Source organism: Panthera uncia, chromosome D4, assembly GCF_023721935.1.
Source record: "Panthera uncia isolate 11264 chromosome D4, Puncia_PCG_1.0, whole genome shotgun sequence".
NCBI lineage: Eukaryota > Metazoa > Chordata > Mammalia > Carnivora > Felidae > Panthera > Panthera uncia.
In genome coordinates, this window is record NC_064807.1 from 81,801,201 (window position 1) to 81,825,483 (window position 24,283).

At 40.1% G+C, this 24,283-nt stretch overlaps 2 protein-coding genes across 2 annotated transcripts in view; one reads left to right on the forward strand and one right to left on the reverse strand.

Annotated features, from left to right (window-relative positions):
* Window positions 1-23,651, reverse strand: part of PPP6C (protein phosphatase 6 catalytic subunit) — a 30,955-nt gene extending 7,304 nt beyond the window's left edge. The window contains exons 1-2 of the mRNA XM_049628824.1: window positions 23,466-23,651; window positions 2,784-2,879 (exon numbers count right to left, since the gene is read on the reverse strand). Coding sequence (XP_049484781.1) covers window positions 2,784-2,879; window positions 23,466-23,540 — 171 coding nt within the window. The 5' untranslated portion in view covers window positions 23,541-23,651. The remainder of the gene's footprint in view (window positions 1-2,783; window positions 2,880-23,465) is intronic.
* On the forward strand, window positions 10,111-10,830 carry LOC125921332 (mitochondrial import inner membrane translocase subunit TIM14-like). The gene has a single exon (XM_049628838.1). The coding sequence runs from the start codon at window positions 10,111-10,113 to the stop codon at window positions 10,432-10,434; it is 324 nt and encodes a 107-aa protein (XP_049484795.1). The 3' UTR covers window positions 10,435-10,830.
* Window positions 23,652-24,283: the final 632 nt, after the last annotated feature.

The following is a 24,283-nucleotide window of genomic DNA, read 5'->3' on the forward strand; positions in this document are numbered from 1 at the left end:
GAAGGAAGGAAGGAAGGAAGGAAGGAAGGAAGGAAGGAAGGAAGGAAATATATGCTGTGTGAAAATACAGAAAATGTGTTACAACATCATTTATAACAACAAAAGAAACAACCTTCACGACTAACATAAGACACTATTTTAACAAAGTATGATCTACCAACTCAAAGGCCTGGACCAATCGTGAATAATGATTATAATGCCTGGGTGGCTTGTCAGTTGAACATCCAACTTCGGCTCTCATGGTTCATGAGTTCAAGCCCCATGTGAGGCTTTGCACTGACAGCATGGAGCCTGCTTCAGATTTTCTGTCTTCCTCTCTCTCTCTGCCCCTCAACTCACTCTCTTTTAAAAATAAATGTTAACATTTTTTTCTTTTAAATATTAATGGTTATGATGGAAACTATGTAGCAAAATAAAAAAAACAATTAGGGAAAAGAATGTAACACAAAAGTTTACCTATAATAAACTACACAATTTTGTTATGTAAAAATTGAGTATGTACACACAGAGAGTTAGAAAGGGAACATTTAAAAGTTTTATAAAACAGTTGCTTTTGTAAAGGTATGGTGGAAGTGTCCTTTAACTCCTATTCATGTTTATAGTTCTTATAGTTCTTATAGCTATATGTTCTTAAATAAAAACTTTTTAAGTTCCCATTTACCCTATATACATTTAAAAGATGATCAAATATTCTGCTTTAGGGACCCAACAGTTCCTGCCCCAGAATGGAAGTTTTGTCAGAATTAACGAACATAATAAACATTTACTGAGAACATGTGAAGACAACTAAGCTTGTCCTACATTACTGGAAGCTCACCTCATCATTTCACAAATAATCTCTAACGTGTATTATGTTTTCCACATCACAGAAACTCTATAAATGTTCTCATTTTAAAACACAAGCAATCCTGAAGTGGATTTTATTCCATTGTTTGAGGCAAGGAAACAGCTGGCTAGCTCAGTAGTTTTCAAACTTCTTAGCTTCAGGAACATTCATAATTCATATTCTTAAAAATCAGAGGTCCCCAAAAAGTTTTTTGCTTTTATCAACTGCTATTAACCATATTAGAAATTAAAACTAATCACTTTTTAATATTTCATTTTTTAAATCAGTAACAACTCATTAAATAGTAACATACACAGATTTCTAATGAAAAATAAACAATGTTTTCAAAAACAAAACAATTTTAATGTCTGGCTAAATAGAATATGGCTAGATTTTCATAACCTGACTCTACATTCAACCTGTTGGGATATTTTTATTTTACAAAAGAGTATTTTAAGAACTTTAAGAAAAAACGGTACATATTCTTTTAATACATCAAAACTTGACAAGTGGTCTTTTCCTACTCTGTTAGTAACAAAGATAGACTGGTCTAACACTCTCAGTAGCTAACACACTGGTCATTTGGAAAACAGAAATGATATTTCATTATACATCACCAAAAATCATATTTGTTAATATCACACTAACAGAAAAGTAAGTAAGTATGTATGTATGTATGTATGATTTTCCAAAAAAGTCTTTAAGTATCAGAAGCTGATAGCCTCAGGGCACCCAAGTGGCTCAATCGGTCACCTCCAACTCTTGATTTCATCTCAGGTTATGATCTCACAATTTGTGGGTTCAAGCCCTGCATTGGGCTCTGCACTGTCAGAGCTTGCTTGGGATTCTCTCTCTCTCCCTCTCTCTGCCCCTCCCCTACTTGCTCACTCGCGCTCTTGTTCTCTCTCTCTCCCTGGCCCCTCTCAAAAAAAAAAAAAAAAAAAAAAAAGTGACAGCATAGGCCTGTCACAAGCTAAAGTAGCCTCTTTTTTTATGGAACACTATTTTTACTTGAGATAATGAAAGACATACTATGGGTATTTGGCAAACATCTTTGCAACAGTGAAGGAAGTGAGCCAGTCACTTCAAGGAAACAATTGACAGTATTTATTGCCAATGACAAAATTTGAGTTTTCAAATGAAAAAAATAGGATTGAAAATTTGAGTCCACAAAACTGTTACTGTATCATATGTCTTACAGCCACAATTCCATTGTATGTATACAGCAGACTGAGTGAGTGTTTTGTTCAGCTTTCACTCCCAGTATAAAACCAAAAAACAAAAACCAAACCAAAAAAAAAAAAAAAAAAAAGAAAAACAAATACAAATACCTCTACAAAACACAGAGGGTTTCCAGCTAGGCTATATGGTGACAGTAAGAGTCTAAAGATGAGGTGTACTCCTCCTGCCACTGCTTTGAAACTCTTAAAAAACAAACAAAAACCTAGCAGATGAGAAAAGGAGACAAATCCTCCTCCTCCTATTCTAGCAGTGACTTGCTGTGAAATCACGCACCAACAATTTTATCTTTCTGAACTTTTGCTATCTCATTCCCACTAAGGAAATGATACATTAAAATATGACATGAATGAGTAAAGTGAATAAATAGAAATGAATAGAATAGAAAATTAGTGCCTAAAACCAAAGCACCTCCTGTTAATCACAATCACTGTGAACTGTCCACATTTATTTTCTCTCTTCCCCATTCCACAGAGCAATAATGCTACATTCTATCCACTTTGCAAGTATAATTTCAACAAATTCCATGAATAATTTGATCACTGCTTTTACTCACTGTATTAGTAACCAGGAATCATTAGTGTCACACAGACTGAGGCAATCTACCAAATGACCAGCTGTTTTTGTTGTTTTTCCGGTGGCTTTTTCGCAGCACAAATGGAAACACACATGGACTATGGACAGTACAAAAGCTAAAAATCTGCTCATGAAATTTTACCTGTCCGTGTATGTCTCCACACACTGTTACTGGTGTTGATACTGGCTGGACATTTGACTCTTCTAAGAGGAGGTCACAAACATAGTCACATAGCCGCTGTAGAAAGAGAAAATAGAACGCAACCTTTCACTACAATATTAAAACTAAAGATCAAATGCAAAAAAGACAAGAACTAATATGTATATTGTTTCATAGGAAAGGAAACTACCCTTTAATGATTCTATGATATGATTTCTGTCTGTTTTTTGCCTTCATCTCACAATGCCTGCGAACGATACAATGGCTATTCCAAAATACAAACTCCCTGGCTACACAGACAATAGGTTTAAGAAAACATCTTTAAAGAAACTGTAAAATGATGTTTGTCACCAAACAAATAAATGTAAGAGTAAATAATTTTAACATGAAAAGTTTTTTATCTACTAATTTCTATCTACTAATTTTTTTTTTTTAATTTTTTTTTTCAACATTTTTTATTTATTTTTGGGACAGAGAGAGACAGAGCATGAACGGGGGAGGGGCAGAGAGAGAGGGAGACACAGAATCGGAAACAGGCTCCAGGCTCCGAGCCATCAGCCCAGAGCCTGACGCGGGGCTCGAACTCGCGGACCGCGAGATCGTGACCTGGCTGAAGTCGGACGCTTAACCGACTGCGCCACCCAGGCGCCCCTATCTACTAATTTTTAAAGTAAATTGCAAACCATGCACTTACCATATGACCTAGCAACTGCACTCAGCAATGAAAATTTATGTCCACATAAAAATCTGTGCACAAGTGTCCACAGAAGCTTAATTCATAACAGCCAAAACTGGAAACAAATCAGTGTCCTTCAACAAGTGAATAACTGAATTAACTGCTATATTCATTCCATGGAATACTATTCAATAATAAAAGAAACTACTGACACATAACAACATGGATGAATCTCAAGAGATTTATGTTGAGTGAGGAAAAAAAAAAAAAAAACCCTATCCCAAAAGGTTACATAAGGTATGATTCCATTTATATAACACTCTTGAAGTAACAAATTTATAGAAATGGAGACCAGCTTAGTGATTGCCAGGGGTCCAGAAGTTAGGAGGAACAGGAGGGGAGTGGGTATGATTACAAAAAGACAAAATGAGGAATCCTTTTGGTAATGGAAATGTCTGTGTCTTGAATATGGGGTTGGATACATAAAACTACAGATGTATTAAGATTGCATAGAACTGAATACACACACACACACACAACACAAATGAGTACAATAAAAACTGGTGAAATCTGAACAAGATCATGGGTTGTGTCAATGTCAATATCCTGGTTGTGGTACTGCTACCACAGTTCTACAAGACCTTACTCCTAGGGAAAACTGAGTAAAGGGTACATAGGATCTCTCACTATTATTTCTTTCAACTACAAATAAATCCAGTTATTTCGAAATAAAAATTAAAATTTAATTAATTACAAAATGTAAACCTAAAATTGAGGACTCACCCTACTTTTTAAAAAGAACTGTAGGGTCACTTGGATGGCTCAGTCGGGTGAGGGCCCAACTCTTGATTTCAGCTCAGGTCATGATCTAAGGCTTCATGAGTTCCAGCCCTGCATCAGGCTGTGTGCTGGCAGCACAGAGTCTGCTTGGGATTCTCTCTCTCCTGCCCCTCTCCCCACTTGCTCTCTCTCTCTCTCAAAATACACATTAAAAAAAAAAAAAAAAAAAAAAAAAAACTTAATGAAAAACTATTTGTCTTCTGAAAACATATCAAAAGATTTTGTAGAAGGAAAATGATTCTCCCAACAGTGCTATGGAGAAGAAAGTATATCATCTTGCTCTCCATGGAGAACTGGAGGAGAACCTACTTTCCAAGACCAGTTTATACTACAGTCAGAGGCCCTACTGGGTTTTATGATAGGTCTGCCAAGAAAGGAGAAATTAAACTACACAAGCATTAAAAAAGTATTTTATTATTTTTTTAATGTTTTATTTATTTTTGAGACAGAGAGAGACAGAGCATGAACAGGGGAGGGTCAGAGAGAGGGAGACACAGAATCTGAAGCAGGCTCCAGACTCTGAGCTATCAGCACAGAGCCCGACGTGGGGCTCGAACTCACGGACCGCGAGATCATGACCTGAGCCGAAGTCGGCCGCTTAACCGACTGAGTCACCCAGGTGCCCCTAAAAAAGTATTTTAAAAATTTTACTTAATTAATTAAAAGGGGAGGCACCTCACTGGCTCAGTCAGTAGAGCATGAGACCCTTGATCTCAGGGTCATGAGTTCAAGCCCCAGGTTGGGTGTACAGCTTACTCTTAAAAAAAAAAAAACCTATACAGGCATAATGAAATTATTTTAAACATTAAAAAATCTAAACGCAACAACTTACTTAAACATATGAGAGACACACTTTAACAGCTATAGCTACTGTATACAAAGCCAAGCATAGGAAAGAACTCACAATGAGAGGGCCGGGGGGGGGGGGGGGGGGGGGGTGGGGGGCGGGGGAGGCCCCTTGAAAGAAAATGAGGGGAAATATAGCTGCTCAGAAAATTTCAAAATAAAATGGCTTTGTTATTATTCCTAGGGTAAGTTCATGATCTTCAAATACCACCTCAAAGGCAAGATCTTTCGTTTGGCCTAGAGTCCTTCTGGCCTTGGGTGTCTGTGTAGCTAGCTCCCTCTTGGGTTGAATTTCCCACAATCTTCAGATGCTTCACCGATCTTTACTCCTGCCAATAATCCATCCACTATTCATAACAGGAATAGACACCAGTGAGTAAAACAATGTTTCTGAACTCAGAGCCTTACCTTTTACAATAAAAGATGGTCTCTCAAGGTTCTTTCAGTTACACAATCCTGGCTTACATTTGTAAAGGAAAAAAAATCCAGCTTTTTCTTTCCTATGTAGGGAAAAACTCAGTCTTCCCTAGTGTGTGCTTCTTTCCTGTGTGTTTCCTTTACTAGTCACACAGAACATTCACATTCTGGTCACCAGATGTGCAGAGGTTTTTTCCCCCCACAACAAGAAATTCTCTGTGACACCAGCTGGCTGTCCTACAATTTAACTCAATTCTGCCACTACCCATCCAGATCCCACAAGGGCTCAGTCCCACAAGACTGTGCCACCTCTTCCCCACCACAGACACATACTACAGACATCAATCACAAGTTCAGGTTATCACCTATGTTTCTGACCAACTGGCTACAGATCAAAGGTTATGGAGGTTACAAAGATCTCCTCCTTGGGTTTAATTAATTTGCTAGAGCAGCTCACAGACTCAGGAAAACATTTACTTACATTTATCAGTTTATTAAAGAATATGACAAAGAGAATGAATGAACATCAGATGGAATGTTCCCCCATACTTCGGGGATTTTATGGAGACTTCATCATGTAGACATGATCCATTATTAACTCCATTTTCAGCCCTTCTCTCTCTGAAAAGAATGGGGGGCAGGACTGAAAATGCTAAACTTCTAATCACGGTTTGGCCTTCCCGGTGACCAGCCTATATCCAGGAGCCATGTAGAAGCCCACCCAGGGTTACCTCATTAGAACAAGACATTCCTATCACCCAAGACATTATAAGGGTTTCTGTGATAGGAACTGGGGGCAGAGACCAATATACATTTTCTATTATATCACAGCATTAAAGACCACCTATGTCAGGGGGGCCTGGGTGGCTCAGGTCATGATATCACTGTTTGTGAGTTCGACCTGGCACCAGGCTCTCTGCTTTCAACTCAGAGCCTGCTTCAAATACTCTGTGGCCCTCTCTCCCACTCGCATGCTCTTTGTCTCTCTCTCTCTTAAAAATAAATAAACATTAGGGGCGCCTGGGTGGTTTAGCAGGTTAAGTGGCCGACTTCCATTCAGGTCATAATGTCATGGTTTTTAAGTTCGAGCCCCAGGTTGGGCTCTAAGCTTTGCATTTTCTGCCCATCCCCCGCTTGCATGTGCACCTTCACACACCCCCCCCTCAAAAATACATAAACATTTAAAAAAAAAAAAACCCTCCTAAGTCAAATCTCTCACTGGACCCAGATGATAAGACTGAGACCCACAAGCATTCAGGTCACAATGTTACTTAATTTTTCCAACAGATCTGGGATCCTGGTTACCTACCTCTTTTCACTGTACTATCTTGAATATTCAGCTGTTCAACACAACAAATATTTAATGAGAGTCTAATATGATTACCAGTTATTATTCTAGAAACAAAGTAAATAAATAATAATGACCAAACAGAATAAAAGCCCTGATCTCAGGGGCTTATACTCTAATAAAGAGAGGTATAGAAAATAAACAAGTAAAAATATATATACATATTACTTTTTCAGATAGTAATAAGAGGGAAGGAAAAAAATGAAGCCCTGTAATAGGGATAAAAATGGCAGAGGTGGGAAGCAGATACTGATATTTTAAATGGGGTGAGCACAGAAGCCTTACTGATAAGCAACTTCTGAGCAAAAATCTAAGAAAGGTAAGTTTATGGGGGAAACAGCACTGAAGCCAGAGAGAACAGTAAGTAAAAAATGCTCAGAGGTAAAAGCATGCTCGGTGTTTCAGAAACATCAAGGCTGGTGTAGTTAGTGGATTGAATGAGGAGAAAAACAGAAGTGCACCACAGAACACTTAGGTCCTCTGGGGTGAATGTAAGGACCTGGGCTTTTAATAGGAAGCCACTAGGAGGTCCTAAGCAGAAGAGTGATATGATCTTATGTCTGCTATGTTAAAAATGGTCTATGAGGAACATGGGAGTAGGGAAGAGGCAAAGGCAGAAACAGGGACACCAGTTAGGATGCTTCTACAATAATCTAGGTAAAAGTTAATACCGGCTTGGACTAACATCATGAAAATAGGAAATGATCACAAGTGAATGGATTCCAGATGTTTTCTGAATGTAGTATCCACTAGGTTTGAGAACAACTAGATAGAGTGTTGAAAGAAAGGAATCAAGCATGACTCAATGTTTTTGGCTTAAGTAACTACAAGGATGTTAATAGTCTTATCAAGATGGTTAAGACTCCAAGTAAAGATTTTCTTATTGTAGATTCTTTGGGAGAGAGAGAATCCCAATCAGGCTCCACGCTGTCAGGATGCAGTCCAATTAGGGGTTCGATCTCACAAACCCTGAGATCATGACCTGAGCTGAAATCCAGAGTCACACTCTTAAGTAACTGGGCCACTGAGGTGCCCCAGTTTTTTTTTCTTTTAAATAGATTTAATGTTTAGAGCAATTTTAGGTTCATAGTAAAATTGAACAGAAGATATAGAGAATTCCCATATATCTTCTGCTCACAAACACATACAGTTTCTTCCACTACCAACATCCCATATCAGAGTGGTACGTGTTACTAATGAACCTACATTGATACATCATTATTATACAGAGTCCACAGTTTACATTAGGGTTCACTCTTGGTGTTATACATTCTATGGGCTTTGACAAATGTCTAATGACATGTATACAGAATAGCAGTATCATACAGAGTAGTTTCACTGCCCTAAAAATCCTCTGTGCTTCATCGATTCTTTCCCTTCCCCCAAACCCTGGAAACCACTGATCTTTTTTACTGTCACCAGTTTTGCCTTTTCCACAATGTCATACAGCTTGAATCATACCTTAGTCTCCAGATTTTCTTATTTCATTTAATGATATGCATAAGATTCCTTCATTTTTTTTAATGCTTATTTATTTTTGAGAAAGAGAGCGAGCATGCACACACGGAGGACGGGTAGAGAGAGGGGAAGACAGAGCATCCGAAGCGGGCTCTGTGCTCACAGCAGAGAGCCTGATGAGGGGCTCAAACTCATGAAACCTGAGATCATGACCTGAGCCAAAGTCGGACGCCTAACTGAACCATCCAGGCACCCTTCCTTCATGTCTTTTAATGGCCTGATAGCTCATTTCTTTTTAGTGCTAAATAATATTCCATTGTTGGGGCACCTGGGTGGCTCATGAGGTTAAGCAACTGACTCCTGACTTCAGCTCAGGTCATGATCTCACAGTTCTTGAGTTTGAGCCCTGCATTGGGCTATGTGCTGACAGTGTGGAGACTGCTTGCGATTCTCTCTCACCCTATCTCTCCGCCCCTCTGCTTTCTCTCTCAATCTCTCTCAAAATAAATAAATCAAATTAAAAATAATTTTAAAAATAATAATGATATTCCATTATCTTGGTGTACCTACTTATTTATCCATTCACCTAATAAAGACATGTTGGTTGCTTCCAAATTTTAGCAGTTATAAATAACACTTCCATAAACATCCATATATAGGTTTTTGGGTGAACATAAGTTTTCAATTAATTTGGGCAAATAGCAAGGAACATGACTGCTAGATCATATGGTAAGAGTTTGGTAAGAAACTGCCAATCTTCCAAAGTGGCTATATTATTTTGCATTCCCATTAAGCATGAATGAGAGTTCCTGCTGCTCCACAACTCTGCTAACATTTGGTGTTGTCAATGTTCTGGATTCTGGTCATTCCAATAGTCTTGTGGTGGTATTCCACTGTTGTTTCAATTTGTATTTCCCTAATGATGCATGATGAGGAGCACCTTTTCAGATGCTTATTTGTCATTTGTATATCTTCTTTGGTGAGGTGTCTGCTCCTGTCTTTGGCCCATTTATTAATGGAGCAGTTCTCTTATTATTGAATTTTAAGAGTTCTTTGATTTGCATATTTTTTAAAAAACTTTTTTTAAAATTTATTCATTTTTGAGAGACAGAGTGATCAGGGGAGGGGCAGAGAGAGAGGGAGACACAGAATCTGAAGCAGGTTCCAGGCTCCAAACTGTCAGCACAAAGCCCGACATCGGGCTCAAACCCACAAACTGTGAGATCATGACTTGCACCTAAGTCGGATGCTCAACTGACTGAGCCACCCAGACACCCCTGATTTGCATATTTTGGATGAAAGTCTGGTATCAGATGAGTGTTTTGCAAATATTTTTCTCCCAGTCTGTGGCTTATCTTCCCATTCTCTTGACAATGTCTTTTACAAAGTAAAAGTTTTTAATTTTAATGAAGTCTAATTTATCAATGATTTCTTTCATGAGCAGACTGTTTTGATTTGTTTGAGTTTAGTTTGAGGGATGGGGAATGAAGAATTCGATTTTCAACAACTTCATTGAGATATAATTCACATACCAAAAAATATCTCCAAAATTCAGTTGTTTTTTAGTATACTCAGTGTTGGGAAACCATCATTGTAATTAATTTTAGAACATTTTTGGTGCCTGCTGGTGGTGGCCTCATCACTGTGTGGGAACTGGTTGGTTGCAAACTCTGGGCAGGGAAGGACCACGCTCTCGGTGGAGGTGGGGGAACCAAGCCAAAGCCATGGCCAGTGCAGCGGCAGCAGTCAGACTGACTGTTGCTGCTGCAGGATTTGCAGGCCGTTATGCTTTGCAAGCCTTGAAACACAATATGGAACCTCAAGTAAAACAAGTTTTTCAAAGTCTACCAAATTCTGCCTTCAGTGATGGCTATTACAGAGGTGGGTTTGAATCCAAAATAACAAAACAAGCAGCAGCATTAATACTAGGTGTAAGCCCTACTGCCAATAAAGGAAAAATAAGAGATGCTCATCAACAAATTATGCTTTTAAATCACCCAGACAAGGAAGGATCTCCTTATATAGCAGCCAAAATCAATGAAAGCTAAAGATTTACTAGAAGGTCGAGCTAAAAAATGAAGTAAACGTGATGAATTTTAAGTTCTTGTTAGTTTATGTATACAAGTGCCAGCTTTTTAGAATAAAATGCCTCAAGCTACAAACTAAAAAAAAAATGTTCATCACCCCTAAAAAACTATGTACCCAGTGGTAGTCACTTCCCACAACTCCACACCACCGCACTAGGCAATTACTAATCAATCTACTTTCTGTTTCCATGGATTTGTCCATTCTGGACATCTGGCCTTTTTTTTTTTTTTTTTTTTAATGTTTGTTTATTTCTGAGAGAGAGTGCAAGAGCACAAGCTGGGGAGGGCAGAGAGGGACAGAGGATCTGAAGTGAGCTCTGCACTGACAGCAGACAGCCTGATGAGGGGCTCAAACTCACAAACCATGAGATCATGACCTGAGCAGAAGTTGGACACTCAACCAACTGAGCCACCCAGGTGCTCCTGTCCATGTGGCCTTTTGTGGCCTTTTGGCTTCTTACACTTAATATAATGCTTTTCGGGTCCATCCATATTGTAACCTGTTATTATTTTGTTCTTTTTTATAAATAAATAATATTCCATTGTATGTATTTACCACATTTTGCTTATCCATTCACCAGTCGCTAGACATTTGGGTTGTTTCCACTATTTGGCTAGAAGAATCTGATTTTGACATATTAAGTCTGAGGTGCCTATCAGATTTCCAAGTGCCTCAGATGTGCTGTAAACAAGTGATCAAATGAGTTTTGAGTTCAAGGAAAGGCTATGGGTCAGAGAGACCAATTTAGAGATTGTCAGGATATACGTACATACATACATACATACATACATACATACATACATACATGAGACTAAAAGATATAACTAAAGTGGTAGCTACAAGCAGAGGAAAGGATAAGATCAATAAATGATCCTTCAGATATACCAATATTTAAAAGTTAGGCAAGGGGCGCCTGGGTGGCGCAGTCGGTTAAGCGTCCGACTTCAGCCAGGTCACGATCTCGCGGTCTGTGAGTTCGAGCCCCGCGTCAGGCTCTGGGCTGATGGCTCGGAGCCTGGAGCCTGCTTCCGATTCTGTGTCTCCCTCTCTCTCTGCTCCTCCCCCGTTCATGCTCTGTCTCTCTCTGTCCCAAAAATAAATAAAAAATGTTGAAAAAAAAAATTAAAAAAAAAAAAAAAAAGTTAGGCAAAAAAGAAGGAAAAAGCGAAAGAGACAGCTTGGTGAGACAGAAAGGCAACCATTACAATGTGGTATCCTGGAAGTCCAGTAAACAAATGGACTCAAAAGAGGAGTGATCAAGGGCGGGGACAAAAAAAAAAAAAAGAAGAAGAAGAAAGAAAAAGAGGAGTGAGTGATCAACTATATTCAATGCCACTGCAAGGTCAAATTTTGGAGAAACAGCATAGGGCTGAGAGGCAATACTCCTTTATTCCTAATCAACAAGTACTAATCCCAGATTATTTTATCCTCTAAGATAGAAAAGGGGCACACCAATTAATGCCATAGCATAGTTCAGAGGTTAAGAGCACAGCCTTTGAAATAAAAAAAAGACCAGAGGCCAAACAATCAGCTCTATCTCTTACAGATTACTTAGCTTACTGTCCATTACTTAGCTGTGTATCCCTGAGCAAGTTACTTGATTTCTGTGTCTCAGTTTCTTCATCCACAAAACAGAGACACCTACCTGGGGATATTCTAAGTATTAAATGAGACAGTGCATGCAAAGTGCTCTGCAGAGTTTTATACACATACATACACAGTTATATCCTCGATCTATACATAATAAGTGTACAATGAATTATATAACACATGACCCAGAAGGAGGGTGGTGCCTGGGTGGTTCAGTCGGTTAAGCACCTAACTCTTGGTGTCAGCTCAGGTCATGATCTCACAGTTCGTGAGATCAAGTCCCACATCAAGCTCTGCACTGACAGCATGGAACCTGCTTGGGATTCTCTCTCCCTCTCTCTCTGCCCCTCCCCACCCCTCTCAAAATAAATAAATAAACATAAAAAATTAATAATATATATTTTAAAAAGATTTTTAAAATTAAAAACTTAAAAATAAATAAACAAGGGCACCTGGCTAGCTCAGTCAGCAAGAACATGCGACTCAGCGTTGTGGGTTCAAACCCCATGATGGATGTAGATATTACATAAAAATACTTTTATAGGGACACCTAGGTGGCTCAGTCAGTTAACCATCCTACTTCAGCTCAGGTCATGATCTCACGGCTCATGAGTTCGAGCCCCATGTCGGGCTCTGAGCAGGCTCTGTGCTGACAGCTTGGAGCCTGGAGCCTGCTTCAGATTCTGTGCCTCCGACTCTGTCTGCCCCTCCCCCACTCACACTCTGTCTCTCCTTCTAAAATAAACATTAAAAAAAATTTTAATAACATCTTTATAAAGAAATAATCTTAAAAATAAATATAAAATATTTTAAAAATTAAAAAACGTTTACAAATAAATTAAATTTTATGATATAAATTACTCAATAAGTCTATTTTATATATATATATATATATATGTCTTTATGTATATACATAACCTGTTACTGTAAAACAATAATAATAATAATTAGGGGTACCTGAGTGGCTCAGTCACGTGAGCATCTGACTCTTGATTTTGGCTCAGGTCATGATCTCACAGTTTGTGAGATCAAGCCCGCATCAGGCTCCGTGCTGACAATGTGGAGCGTGCTTGGGATTCTCCCTCTCCCTCTTTCTGTGCTCCTTCCCAATGTGTATGCATGCACTCTCTCTCTCTCAAAAGTAAACAATAATAATAATAATAACCATCTTGATAAAAACCACTTAAAATCACTCCTTATGGAGATGGCTGCTCTTCCAATTTCAAACATTTCTGAAATGTTTTTTCTGATATTATACAATTTTTTTAAATAAGAGAATATAATGATTTTTAATTTTTTTTAATGTTTATTTTTGAGAGAGACAGACAGAGCGTGAGCAGGGGAGGGGCAGAAAGAGAGGCACACAGAATCCAAAGCAAGCTCCAGGCTCTGCACAGAGTCCAGTATGGAGCTAGAACTCACAAACTGTGAGATCATGACCTGAGCTGAAGTCAGACACTTAACTGACTGAGCCACCAGGCACCCCTACAGTGATGTTTTAAAGTACCTATCTTGGGACCTCACCCACCTTATTTAGATATAATGCCTTGTCTAATTAATATTTGTACTATTTTTTCAAGTACACTCACCAAACCTTCTCAAAGAGAATTTCACCAATGTATTTATAGAAGTACTTTGCTGATCTGTATAAGACTGGGCAGAGTTTTCTGTGTGTTGCCCATGAGGCCTGCATCTTTTCAGGCATTTGCCTCATTCACACTCCCTTCTGGATTTTACACCTTTTAAGAAAAGGCCAAACTTCCATCTGTGAAGGTCGGAACCCATACCAGGAGTTTCAATGTTTCCCCCAATACATCCTCTGACACAAGCTGCCAAAGAAGCTACCTCCCATTCTTCTCTCCATAATGCATCTCTGGAAAAGTTCTCTATTTCCTACCATGTTGATCAGGCTACTTGCCCACTCTCACGAAACTGTTAGTTACTTGTAAATTTGGAGGCTCCACTGTGTACATCCCTTTGAGGATCAGTTACTAAAATGTTACCCAAACAAACCTACAAACCTACTACAAACTCCATCCTGAATTAAGCCAATCTGTCCTTCAGGGAGGCCTGTCCTCACCCTGCATTATACTACCCTCCTTTCCCAATTGCTTTTTCCCAAATTACAACACTCTCTCTATAGATAGATAGATAGATAGATAGATATACATATACATATATATTTTATTTATTATTATTTTTTTAGTAGGCTCCACACCTGATGTGGATCCTAAAATGCAGGGCCTGAACTCATGACCCTGAGATGGAGACATAAGCTGAGATCAAGAGTCGGATGCTTAACCAACTGAGCCACCCAGGTGCACCTCCCAAATTTATACTCTAACATCATGCCATACAGCTGTGGTAAGGGACATTCTAGGAAACAGAGCTGGTCACTGTGTAGACTATAAACAAGGTGCATAGGATGCTATTATTAAACAGTTACCTTCAAGGAGGACCCAATGGAGGAATGCCTCTTTGCTCCCTCTATCAGGGATAGGTGTGATTTCCCTGAGAAGATTGTGTTTGCACCTTTGAGACAAAGACAAATCTTTGGTGAATTTTTTAACTGATCGGTTTCTATCTTTCAGTAGACTCCTAGAAAACTTAGGACTTAATCTCAAAGAAGTAATCTAGTCATCACAGCTTTTATTTTGTATACAATTCTTACTTTTACCACTGGCTCCATCTTGGTTTCCTATCTTTACATTCTTTGTCTCATTTTTCTTACTTATTCTAAATGTAATTTACCTTGCTATATTGAATGCACCTTCATAAGCCATTCTATATTCTTTTGGGAACAAGGTAAGATATCATTAACATTTTGAAACTAATGACAGCACAGATTCCTGAGAGACTCCATGATTCCCATGTTGAATGTGCCAGAATTTGCACCCACATATGTCTGGCTCTCTTACCCCATAATGCCCCCTTAACTGCTAGCCACCCCTAGTGACCGGCCCATACCCCTCAGGGCTCATCTGAAAGTGACAGTAGACCATAAACTCAAGAACATTACTGTGAAACCTTGCCAATCTTAAAAGCTGGTGAGTGTCTAGGGAACACATGTAAACTACTTAGGCAACATCTTCAACCCAAGGCCAGGCACACTACCTGGAGTAAAATAACAGCTGCCTCTTGTCACTGACACTTCTGTGGTTCCAAATGAGGACTTAAAGAGCTGAATCTCTAAGCCAAAGCTATTTCCTCTCATCTCTCCAGTTCAGCAGTAGCTTACAAGTTCAAACCAAGCACATACAAAGTAAGAAGTCTATGAAATCTCAGTACAAACTCTACATGAGTCAGCCAACTACACACACAGTGGCCTCAAGGAGTGTACCCTTGCCATGGGGAAGACACACGACCCTTTCTTCCAAAGCCCTTTACAGCTTTGTTCTACTGCTCAGTTTGTATGCAGTGTGGTTTCTCTTATTGCTCCAAAACAGTCACTGAGGCAGGATTCTCAATCTTCCCCAATCTTAGGGCAAACTACACCCATCTCTCCCCACAGTGCCCAATGAATTCCCAATCCTTGGACAAGTAAGGGTTCATAGCCCCCTTCTTAGATGAACCTATTTCCCTTCTCTACCTTTCCCTCAAGATAGTCCAGGTTCCATTCTGTTCTCTGCTCCTATCTTCCTGTTCCCTCTTGCCCCTCAAATTTAAAACACTGGGCTTTAAATTTTGTAATTCTATGTTTAGCTGCTCTTGTTAGCTAAAGCATACTATTTCCTTTAACATACTGGTATTTATAAAATCTCTTGGCTTAAGAAACAAATATCTATCTAAAATTATTTTTTATATAGCCTTTGTATAGAACTTCTACAAACCACTGGGGATGAGGAGCTGAAATCCAAAATGACAAGAACATTCACACCTTTACAATGCAGAAGGGAGTATCTGTATCTTCAACCTAAACCAAAGTTTCTTAGCCATGGCACTATGGATAATTCTTTGTTGTGAGAGGCTGCTGTCCTGTGCATTATAAGATATTTAGCACCATCTCTAGCCTCTATACCCCCTAGATACCCACAGTAACTCCCTAGCTGTGACTATCAAAAACGTCTCCAGACACTGCCACATATCTTCTCAGGGGCAAAATCACCCCCAGTTCAGAACCACTGGTTTAGACTTTTCTCTTGAGTTAAAACTATTAGAACTATTAGTGTCTGAAAACACATTTGACAATCAATAAATATTTGTTACCTAACCAGCCTGTGTATCTAACAGTCTTCTGGCCATCTCTACCTCGATGTCTTGACTTGGCAGCATCTCAAACTCAGTATGGCCCAAACCAAACTCCCTTACATTCCTTAATCTAGTTTCAGTATTTACTAAGTAATCTATGCCAGAAACTGAGGTTACGTTGAACTCCTCTCTTTCTCGTAACCTAGACCTAACCTGTCAACAGGTCCTACTGTACCTTCTTCATCTCCTTTTATTTAGTTGTTTTTTTTGAAGTTTATTTTGTTTTAGTAATCTCTAAACCCAACATAGGACATGGGTTTGAATTTACTACCCACAGGTCAGAGTCGCATGCTCTTCTGACTGAGACAACCAGGCGCTCCCATCTCCTTTTAAACACCACAATCACTTGTCACTGTCTTACGTCAAAATCTCCTGTCATTCGGCCTACCGCTTCTGTGACATTTTTGTCCCATTCCAAACCATGGTCTACAAATGCTGCCAAACTATTTCTTTTCTTTTTTTTTTTTTAATTTTTTTTTTTTTTTACTGTTTTTATTTATTTTTGAGACAGAGAGAGACTGAGCATGAACGGGGGAGGGGCAGAGAGAGAGGGAGACACAGAATCAGAAGCAGACTCCAGGCTCTGAGCCATCAGCCCAGAGCCCGACGCGGTGCTCTAACTCATGGACCACGAGATCGTGACCTGAGCTGAAGTCAGACGCTTAACCGACTGAGCCACCCAGGCGCCCCGATTTCTAAAACCTACTGTCACAGTCCTCCTTAAAAATCTCTCAAAGGTACTCCTCTGTCTATGGCAGTGTTTCCAAAACTCTATTCAGGTAACATCTTCATGATTTTTGTCATATTCCCACCACATACAACAGTGTATGTTGTATACACTATAATACAGTGTATTCCTGTAACAGTTTTCTTTGAATCTACTTTTCTCTTTAGTTAGCTATATTTTAAACAACATCCCAAAGTCACAGTATGATTTGTTTTCCCCTAAAATATAAAAGCATTTCAAAGTGTTTACACATATACCACCTAAAAGACAAAAATCCAAGTTTATCAGCCTAATCTTCCATGATTTGGCCTCTGCCTGCCTTCCAAGAAGTTCCCTGAACTGGTCATGTTCTTTCAGATTAAGCTATACCACTGCATATGGTATTTATTCTGCTTGAACATTCTTTCCTTCCTGTTTTGTCTACCTGAACAAACTCTGCTCATCCTCTCATTGTTCCTTCTGTGTGAAATCATCTCTGGCTCCAGTTAGATGCTGCTTTTAATATGCTCCTCAATATCCTGAACAGCCCTCTATTATATCACCTAACATACCATGCAATAATCATTTGTTTATCTATTTCTTTTACTATATTGAGAGCCCCTCAAAGGTAGAGAGAAGTATCAGATTCTTTCTCTAGCACCCATAGGGAACAGTACTTGACAAAAGGAGACATCTGAAGAAATGTGTTTGTAAAACGGTATAAAATTACATTAAAAAAAATTTTAATGTTTATTTTTGAGAGAGAGAGAGAGAATGTGGGGGGTGGGCAGGCAGAGGGAGAGATGGAGACAGAATCTGAAGCAGGCTCCAGGCTCTGAGCTGTCAGCACAGAGCCCGATGCGTGGCTTGAACTCACGAACACGAGATCATGACCTGAGCTGAAGTCAGACGCTTAACCGACTGAGCCACCCAGGTGCCCCTATACTTTACTTTATTTTTAAGTCTATTTATTTTGAAAGAAAGAACACGTGCACAAGCAGGGGAAGGGCAGAGAGAGAAGGAGAGAGAGAATCCTAAGCAGGCTCCGTGCTCTCAGCACAGAGCCTGATGCGGGGCTTGAACTCACAAACTACGAGATCATGACCTGAGCCGAAATCAAGAGCTGGACGCTTAACCAACTGAGCCACCCAGGCGCCCCCAAAAACCAGTATACAACTAAATTCAACGAACCTTAACTACCTGTCTATCACATACAATGCAGTGTTCTCTAAGACTATGGAGAATACAAAAATAAACATACATGATCCTGGCCCTCAAGAAACTTGTAGTCTAGGGGCACCTGGATGGCTCAGTCAGTTGAGTGTTCAACTCTTGATTTCGGCTCAGGTCATGATCCCAGGGTCATGGGATCAAGATCCACATCAGGCCCCACGCTGAGTGTGGAGTCTGCTTAAGATTCTCTCTCCCTCTGCCCCTCTCCCCTGCTTGCACTTTCTCTAATTTAAAAAAAAAAAAAGAAGAAGAAGAAGAAGAAAAAATAGAAGCTTTGCAGTCTAGTAGAGACTGACATATCTCCTACCACAGAAGACAGAGTGGTAAAGTGGAACAATAAGGTGCTATGTGGCAAAGGTCAGTGCAGGAAAAAACAAACAAACAGGATTTCTAAAAAAAATTTATGGTAATTTATTCTTGAGAGAGACACACATACAGCGTGCAAGCGGGGGAGGGGAAGACAGAGAGAAGGAGACAGAATCCGAAGCAGGCTCTAGGCACAGAGACCAAAACAGGGCTTGAACCCACGAATTGCGAGATCATGACCTGAGCTGAAGTCAGATGTTTAACCGACTAAGCCACCCAGGCACCCCCCAAAACGGGAATTTTTAAGAGCAAATAAATTCAGGTATATACTCCGCTGAGTCACTATAGCAAAACCCACTTAAACCTCATCAAGTCTTGGCTCTGATATTTGTTTTGCCTTACACAACTGTGTAAATGATAAACATGAAGGTACCCTGAAAACTGTAAGCAGCGATGTACATTCTAATCATTGCTAATAATTCTGACTGTAGAATCCAGGAGCTCTGCATAGAGAAAGTGGCATCTGAGCTAGAGCCCAAAAGGGGCAAGGGGGGTACTGTACAGAAGAAATATAAGTGATAGTTATAGATGTGAACCCTGGACCCAGACTGCCTAGGTTTGAATCCTAGCTCCTCCACCTACTTCCCAGCTTTGTTAACTTTGGAAAGTTACTTAACCTGTCTGTGCTTCAATTACCTGTCTACAAAATGGAGCAAATATTATACATAACTCATAGAGTATTAAATGATTTAATATTTGTGTTATGTAAGTATTTAAAAAGTAGGTGATAGAAACAGACTGAGCAGAAGCAAAGGAGGAGGAAAGTACAGAGCATGTTGTCAGAAGAGAGCAGTCCAATGTGCTTAGAATGGGAAGTAAAAAGGAAAGTAAAGTGGAAGATGTACCTAGAAAAGCATACTATTTGTCATCCTAAAAAAGCTATTAACTGCATCAGAAAGAGCTCTGAATAGGGAGGCTTTCCAACCTAGTTCGTTGATTAGGTGTACATCCTTACGCAGATCATAAACTCTGTGGAGCTCAGTACCCCTCAGTAAAGTAAGAAGGGTACAGAACTAGAAGAACTCTGATTTACTCTTAGCTCTGAAATTCTAGAAAAGGGACTAGGGAGTCATTAGAGACATGCACTGTTCCATAGGACATCTACAGCTGCATGCCATTAGTCCAAATGTCGATGTGTCATAAACGTAAAATATACATATTTCATAGACAGTACCCCAAAAAGGATAAAATATTAAATTAATAATTCTATACTGATTACATGTTGAAATTGGGTTAAATAAAATATTACTAAGATTAAAAAAAGGGGGGGTACCTGGGTGGCTAGTAAATAAAATATTACTAAGATAAAAAAAAGGGGGGGGTACCTGGGGAGTCGGATGAGCATCCAACTCTTGATTTTGGCTCAGGTCATGATCTTACAGTTTGTCAATCGAGCCCTGCGATGGGCTCTGCACTGGCAGTGCAGAGCCTGCTTGGGATTCTTTCTCTCCCTCTCTGCCCCTCCCCTGCTCACTCTCTCAAAATAAATAAATAAACTTAAAAAAAAAAAGATTAGGGGCGCCTGGGTGGCTCAGTCAGTTAAGCGGCCGACTTCAGCTCAGGTCATGATCTCGCGGTCCGTGAGTTCGAGCCCCGCGTCAGGCTCTGTGCTGACAGCTCAGAGCCTGGAGCCTGTTTCAGGTTCTGTGTCTCCCTCTCTCTGACCCTCCCCCGTTCATGCTCTGTCGCTCTCTGTCTCAAAAATAAATAAACATTAAAAAAAAAAAAAGATTAATTTCAACTATTCCCTTCTATTTTTTTTAAATTTGACCTTTCGAGGCTCATGTTTCTGACCATTTTATTTCTACCAGACAGCACTGTTGTAGACTATTTTCATAAGCCATAGAAGACTGATTCTGTGGCCAAAAAGATAAACAAAATGGCAGATATTACCAGAGAGGGTCTTGAAGACACTCTTCTAGCCCTATACAAAGCCATAATATATTCCTATCTGCCGCATTGGGTTTGATTTTCCTTACTTGAAAAAGATACAATGAAAAACCACTCAGGTAAACAGAATGATCAATAACACAAGCACTAAGGTGAGTGACTAAACTAATGGGTTGCATATTGTTTATGATGAGAATCTATAAAATCAGAGTTTGAAATGAGGAGGTGCAAAATCTCAGAAAAAATCCAGGCAGAATTTTTTGAAGCTTTATGGAAGCATTTCAAATAAAGATACAACTTTGCAGACCCAGGAGCCTTATATGAAAAACTCAGAGATGGCTCAAACTAAACACAAAAATGAGTTCCAAAAAGATTACATTAACTATTAATTCACAAAAGTGGTTATTATGGAATTGCACAGTTCCTTGTGCAATTTCTTTACTTGCATGTCATCTTTAAGAACAGTTCAAAAGATCAATCTACAAACTATAGAATCCCTACTCCCCAAAATTCTTCAGTATTCAGTAAACCTGCCTTTATCATTCGTTCTTCCACTTGGCCAGATATGGAATCTGTATCTCCTATGATCCTCTCTGAAATCTTTATTGTAGATGAGAACCACATGAGCTCTTTTTTAAGAAAGGTTATGTTTTGGCCCACTCACTTTCATATATTTCATCTTTATTCTTACAAAACAACTTTGTACATTCAATCCAGTACTAGTGATCTGACCACTTCCAATTCAGATATAGAGAAATCGTGATTAGATCTAAAACATCCTATGCATTTATTATTTTATTTAGTGCCTCCAACTTCTAATCAATTTGAAAATACAGGTGAATTGCTGTCTTTTCTACCAGAACAAACCATTAAGTAGCCCCAATGGTTTGTTTTTTTCCTCTGACACAATCTTTTATTTTGGCTCTAAAGCCTCAGAAAAGGTACTCCTGAAATACTTTCTTGGCTTGTCTAATTTTAGTTTCTAATTCATGCCAAGAAATAGAAACAAAATTAAATTTCTTTAAAAATACTCCAGACAGGAACAGCACAAGGACATTAATCTGATCAAACCATTTCCAAGACAAAGAAGAAAAGCCTCCACTTACAGAGAAAAATTCAGAATTCTCTCTTCCCAGTAGTTGCCCAGAAGGTTTAAAAAAAAAATTGTTTTTATTAAGAAACAGATACATACTAAGCACAGTCCAATAGTGTTGCAAAGAGAAATGAAATGGTTTGATATCTATATTTCCTTAAGATGGGAAGGAAATCCAATGTTTATCAAACTAAAAGTTTACCTAAAGAAAATCCAACTGATCATCTTTCAAATAATTTCAACAGCCAATCTCAAATTAATATCAAGACATATTGTAATAAGCAACGTTTTATTAATTATAAACACAAAGCTTAAAACAGCTTTATATGCGCTAAAGAACAAAAAAGTCCACATCAAATCACTGGTATGAAAAAATCAACTTCATCTATGGAATTAACAACGCTACCACAAGACATCTGGTTAGTTTTCCACTAATTAGGTCCCAATGTTGGTTGTATCCTCACTTCCTTAAAAAAGCATATAACAGAAGGAAGCTACAAAACTCATGTCTGAAAGACTCAGATGAACATAAATAAAAGCTACATTTCTAGTACCGGCTTTGTCCTCGTTTTCATCAAATTATCCTATTAAAAAGGGGAAAATGCACACGAATGGCTCCCCCATCATACAGCACATATAATCAACAAGTACACTTAACTTACATCCACCAGAGCTGATGTGACCTTAAACATTTTGCATACTTGTTGACTGATGTTAAATATCAACTTCCTGTATCAACAGAGCAAAAGAAAAAAAACAGTAATATCTTCCTTAAGAGAAAGAATTTACAAAGATAAATTGCTTTAAATCCACAGATGAAAGAAAAAAAAAAAAAGGACTCAAAACCATCAACAGTTTACCCACTTACTACACAGCAAATCAAAGTTAACTGAACACGTAAAACGGGGACTAGGACTCACCGCTAAACACTGTCAGACATCTAAGCACTGGTTTTAACAAACGCATGGGAACACTTGTCAGAAAAGCAGTAAACCCCAAACTGAATTCCTCTTCTCTTACATCCATTCTTTACCCACACATACACGCACTGTTGTTACTCGGACTAAGCAGTAGCAAGGAACGACTCGTCTCCTTTTGGAAACCAAGAAAATGAAATCTTGAGTTAAGAAGGAATTATGAGGAAACAACACTTAAGGAACAGAAAAGTATTTGCATGGAAGGCCTACTACTTTACACACTGAAATTAGCTCAACAACCTACTGGAAAACGGGTTCATATCTGAATTAGCAGAAGGAAAGCAACGCTCCTACCAAGCAATTGGGACGCGGGGTATGGAAAGAGGGAAGACCTGGCGTTCTCTGACATCGCTACCCGACCGCCCTGGCCCACCGTCTTCTCACTCCGCCGAGACCTGAACACACTGGGGTCGCGTTCCGGGAGCCGGTGGCATCTCCTGTCAGACGCCGGCCACCCCACGCTCCTTGTCACCACTTCTGAGGGATGACCCCATCCCGAGGGCACTGTCCGCTGGGACTCGGTCGGCCTCCGGGAGACCGGGGTCGGGGAGAGGGGAGAGGAGTCCTCCAAGCAAAGCTGTCAGGGCTCCGAGCCCCGGGGTAGTCCGAAGGCCAAGAGGGGCAACCCTGGGGCAGAGGCCGCGACATCCCTCGGGATCCCCTCCAAGGAAACTAGGACAGCATTTGGGGGACTTGGGCTCCCTCCCGCTCTCCGCGTGACGCCTGGTCTGACCCGGTCGCTTCGCCCCGCAATAGGCCCTCCACCGGAACGGGACCGGACGGGATGCCGGCGGGGGTCCCGCGGAGAGAGGAAGGGCGGGCCGGCGGGAGCCCCACTGCCGGAAGGGGCGAGCCCGCAAGCAGCGCTCCCGCCCCGGCTGGACTCACCTTCAGGTCGTTCTCCGGGAGGTACTTGCACAGCCGCGCTATCTCCACATACTTGTCCAAGTCTAGGGGCGCCATTTTAGAAATAACAAGCCCCGACGGCGACGGCGGCAGCGGCGGCGGCAGTAGTAGCGGCGGCGGCGGCAGCGGCGGAGGCCGAAGCCGGAACTCTTCCTACGTCACGTCCGGCCCGTGTGAGGCGTCTGCGCAGCGGCGTAAAGCTTGACCCGATTCTCCCCGCTACCTCCGCACGGCATACGCTCTCTTCAGCTGAACCCAGGCTGCAGGTTCCTAGAGGCGAACCCTAGTTCAGACCGTGAAACCTACTGGGACCCGTAGTTGTCTGCAGCCTGGGGTTCTGGGATTTGTAGTTTTTAGTAGTGGCCCGCTACTTCTCTTTTACTCCCCTTCCCTTCCTTTAGACTTTCACTTCTACCGGCCCAGAGAGACTTTTCCGATGCAAAAAGACAAAGTAGGTGACTCTAGCCATTCCTTGGTTTCTCAGTTCGAGCCTTTTAAGCATTCTGTCACCAAAACATCTTAAAAATTGGGTAAGCCTCGCCATAATTACCTGTTTGTACTTATCCAAGTCCTCGTGAAAACCTCGTCTAAGCCTGTCAGGGACATCAGGCTACCAATCTTGCAGCCTTGGAGAAAAGGAAACAGTGATTAAGCGTTTCTGATGCTAAATGATATATAAATGCTGTTTTTCCGTTTAATTCTCATAACAGTTGATAGGAAACCAAGGTTCAGAGAGGTTAAGTAACTTGCCCCCAAACACACAGGAACTAGGCATAGGAGCCGAGGTTGGAACATAGGTC

Bases quoted from the DNA above. Each gene is read 5' to 3' on its own strand.
- LOC125921332 (XM_049628838.1), top strand. From the start codon at position 10,111: ATGGCCAGTGCAGCGGCAGCAGTCAGACTGACTGTTGCTGCTGCAGGA.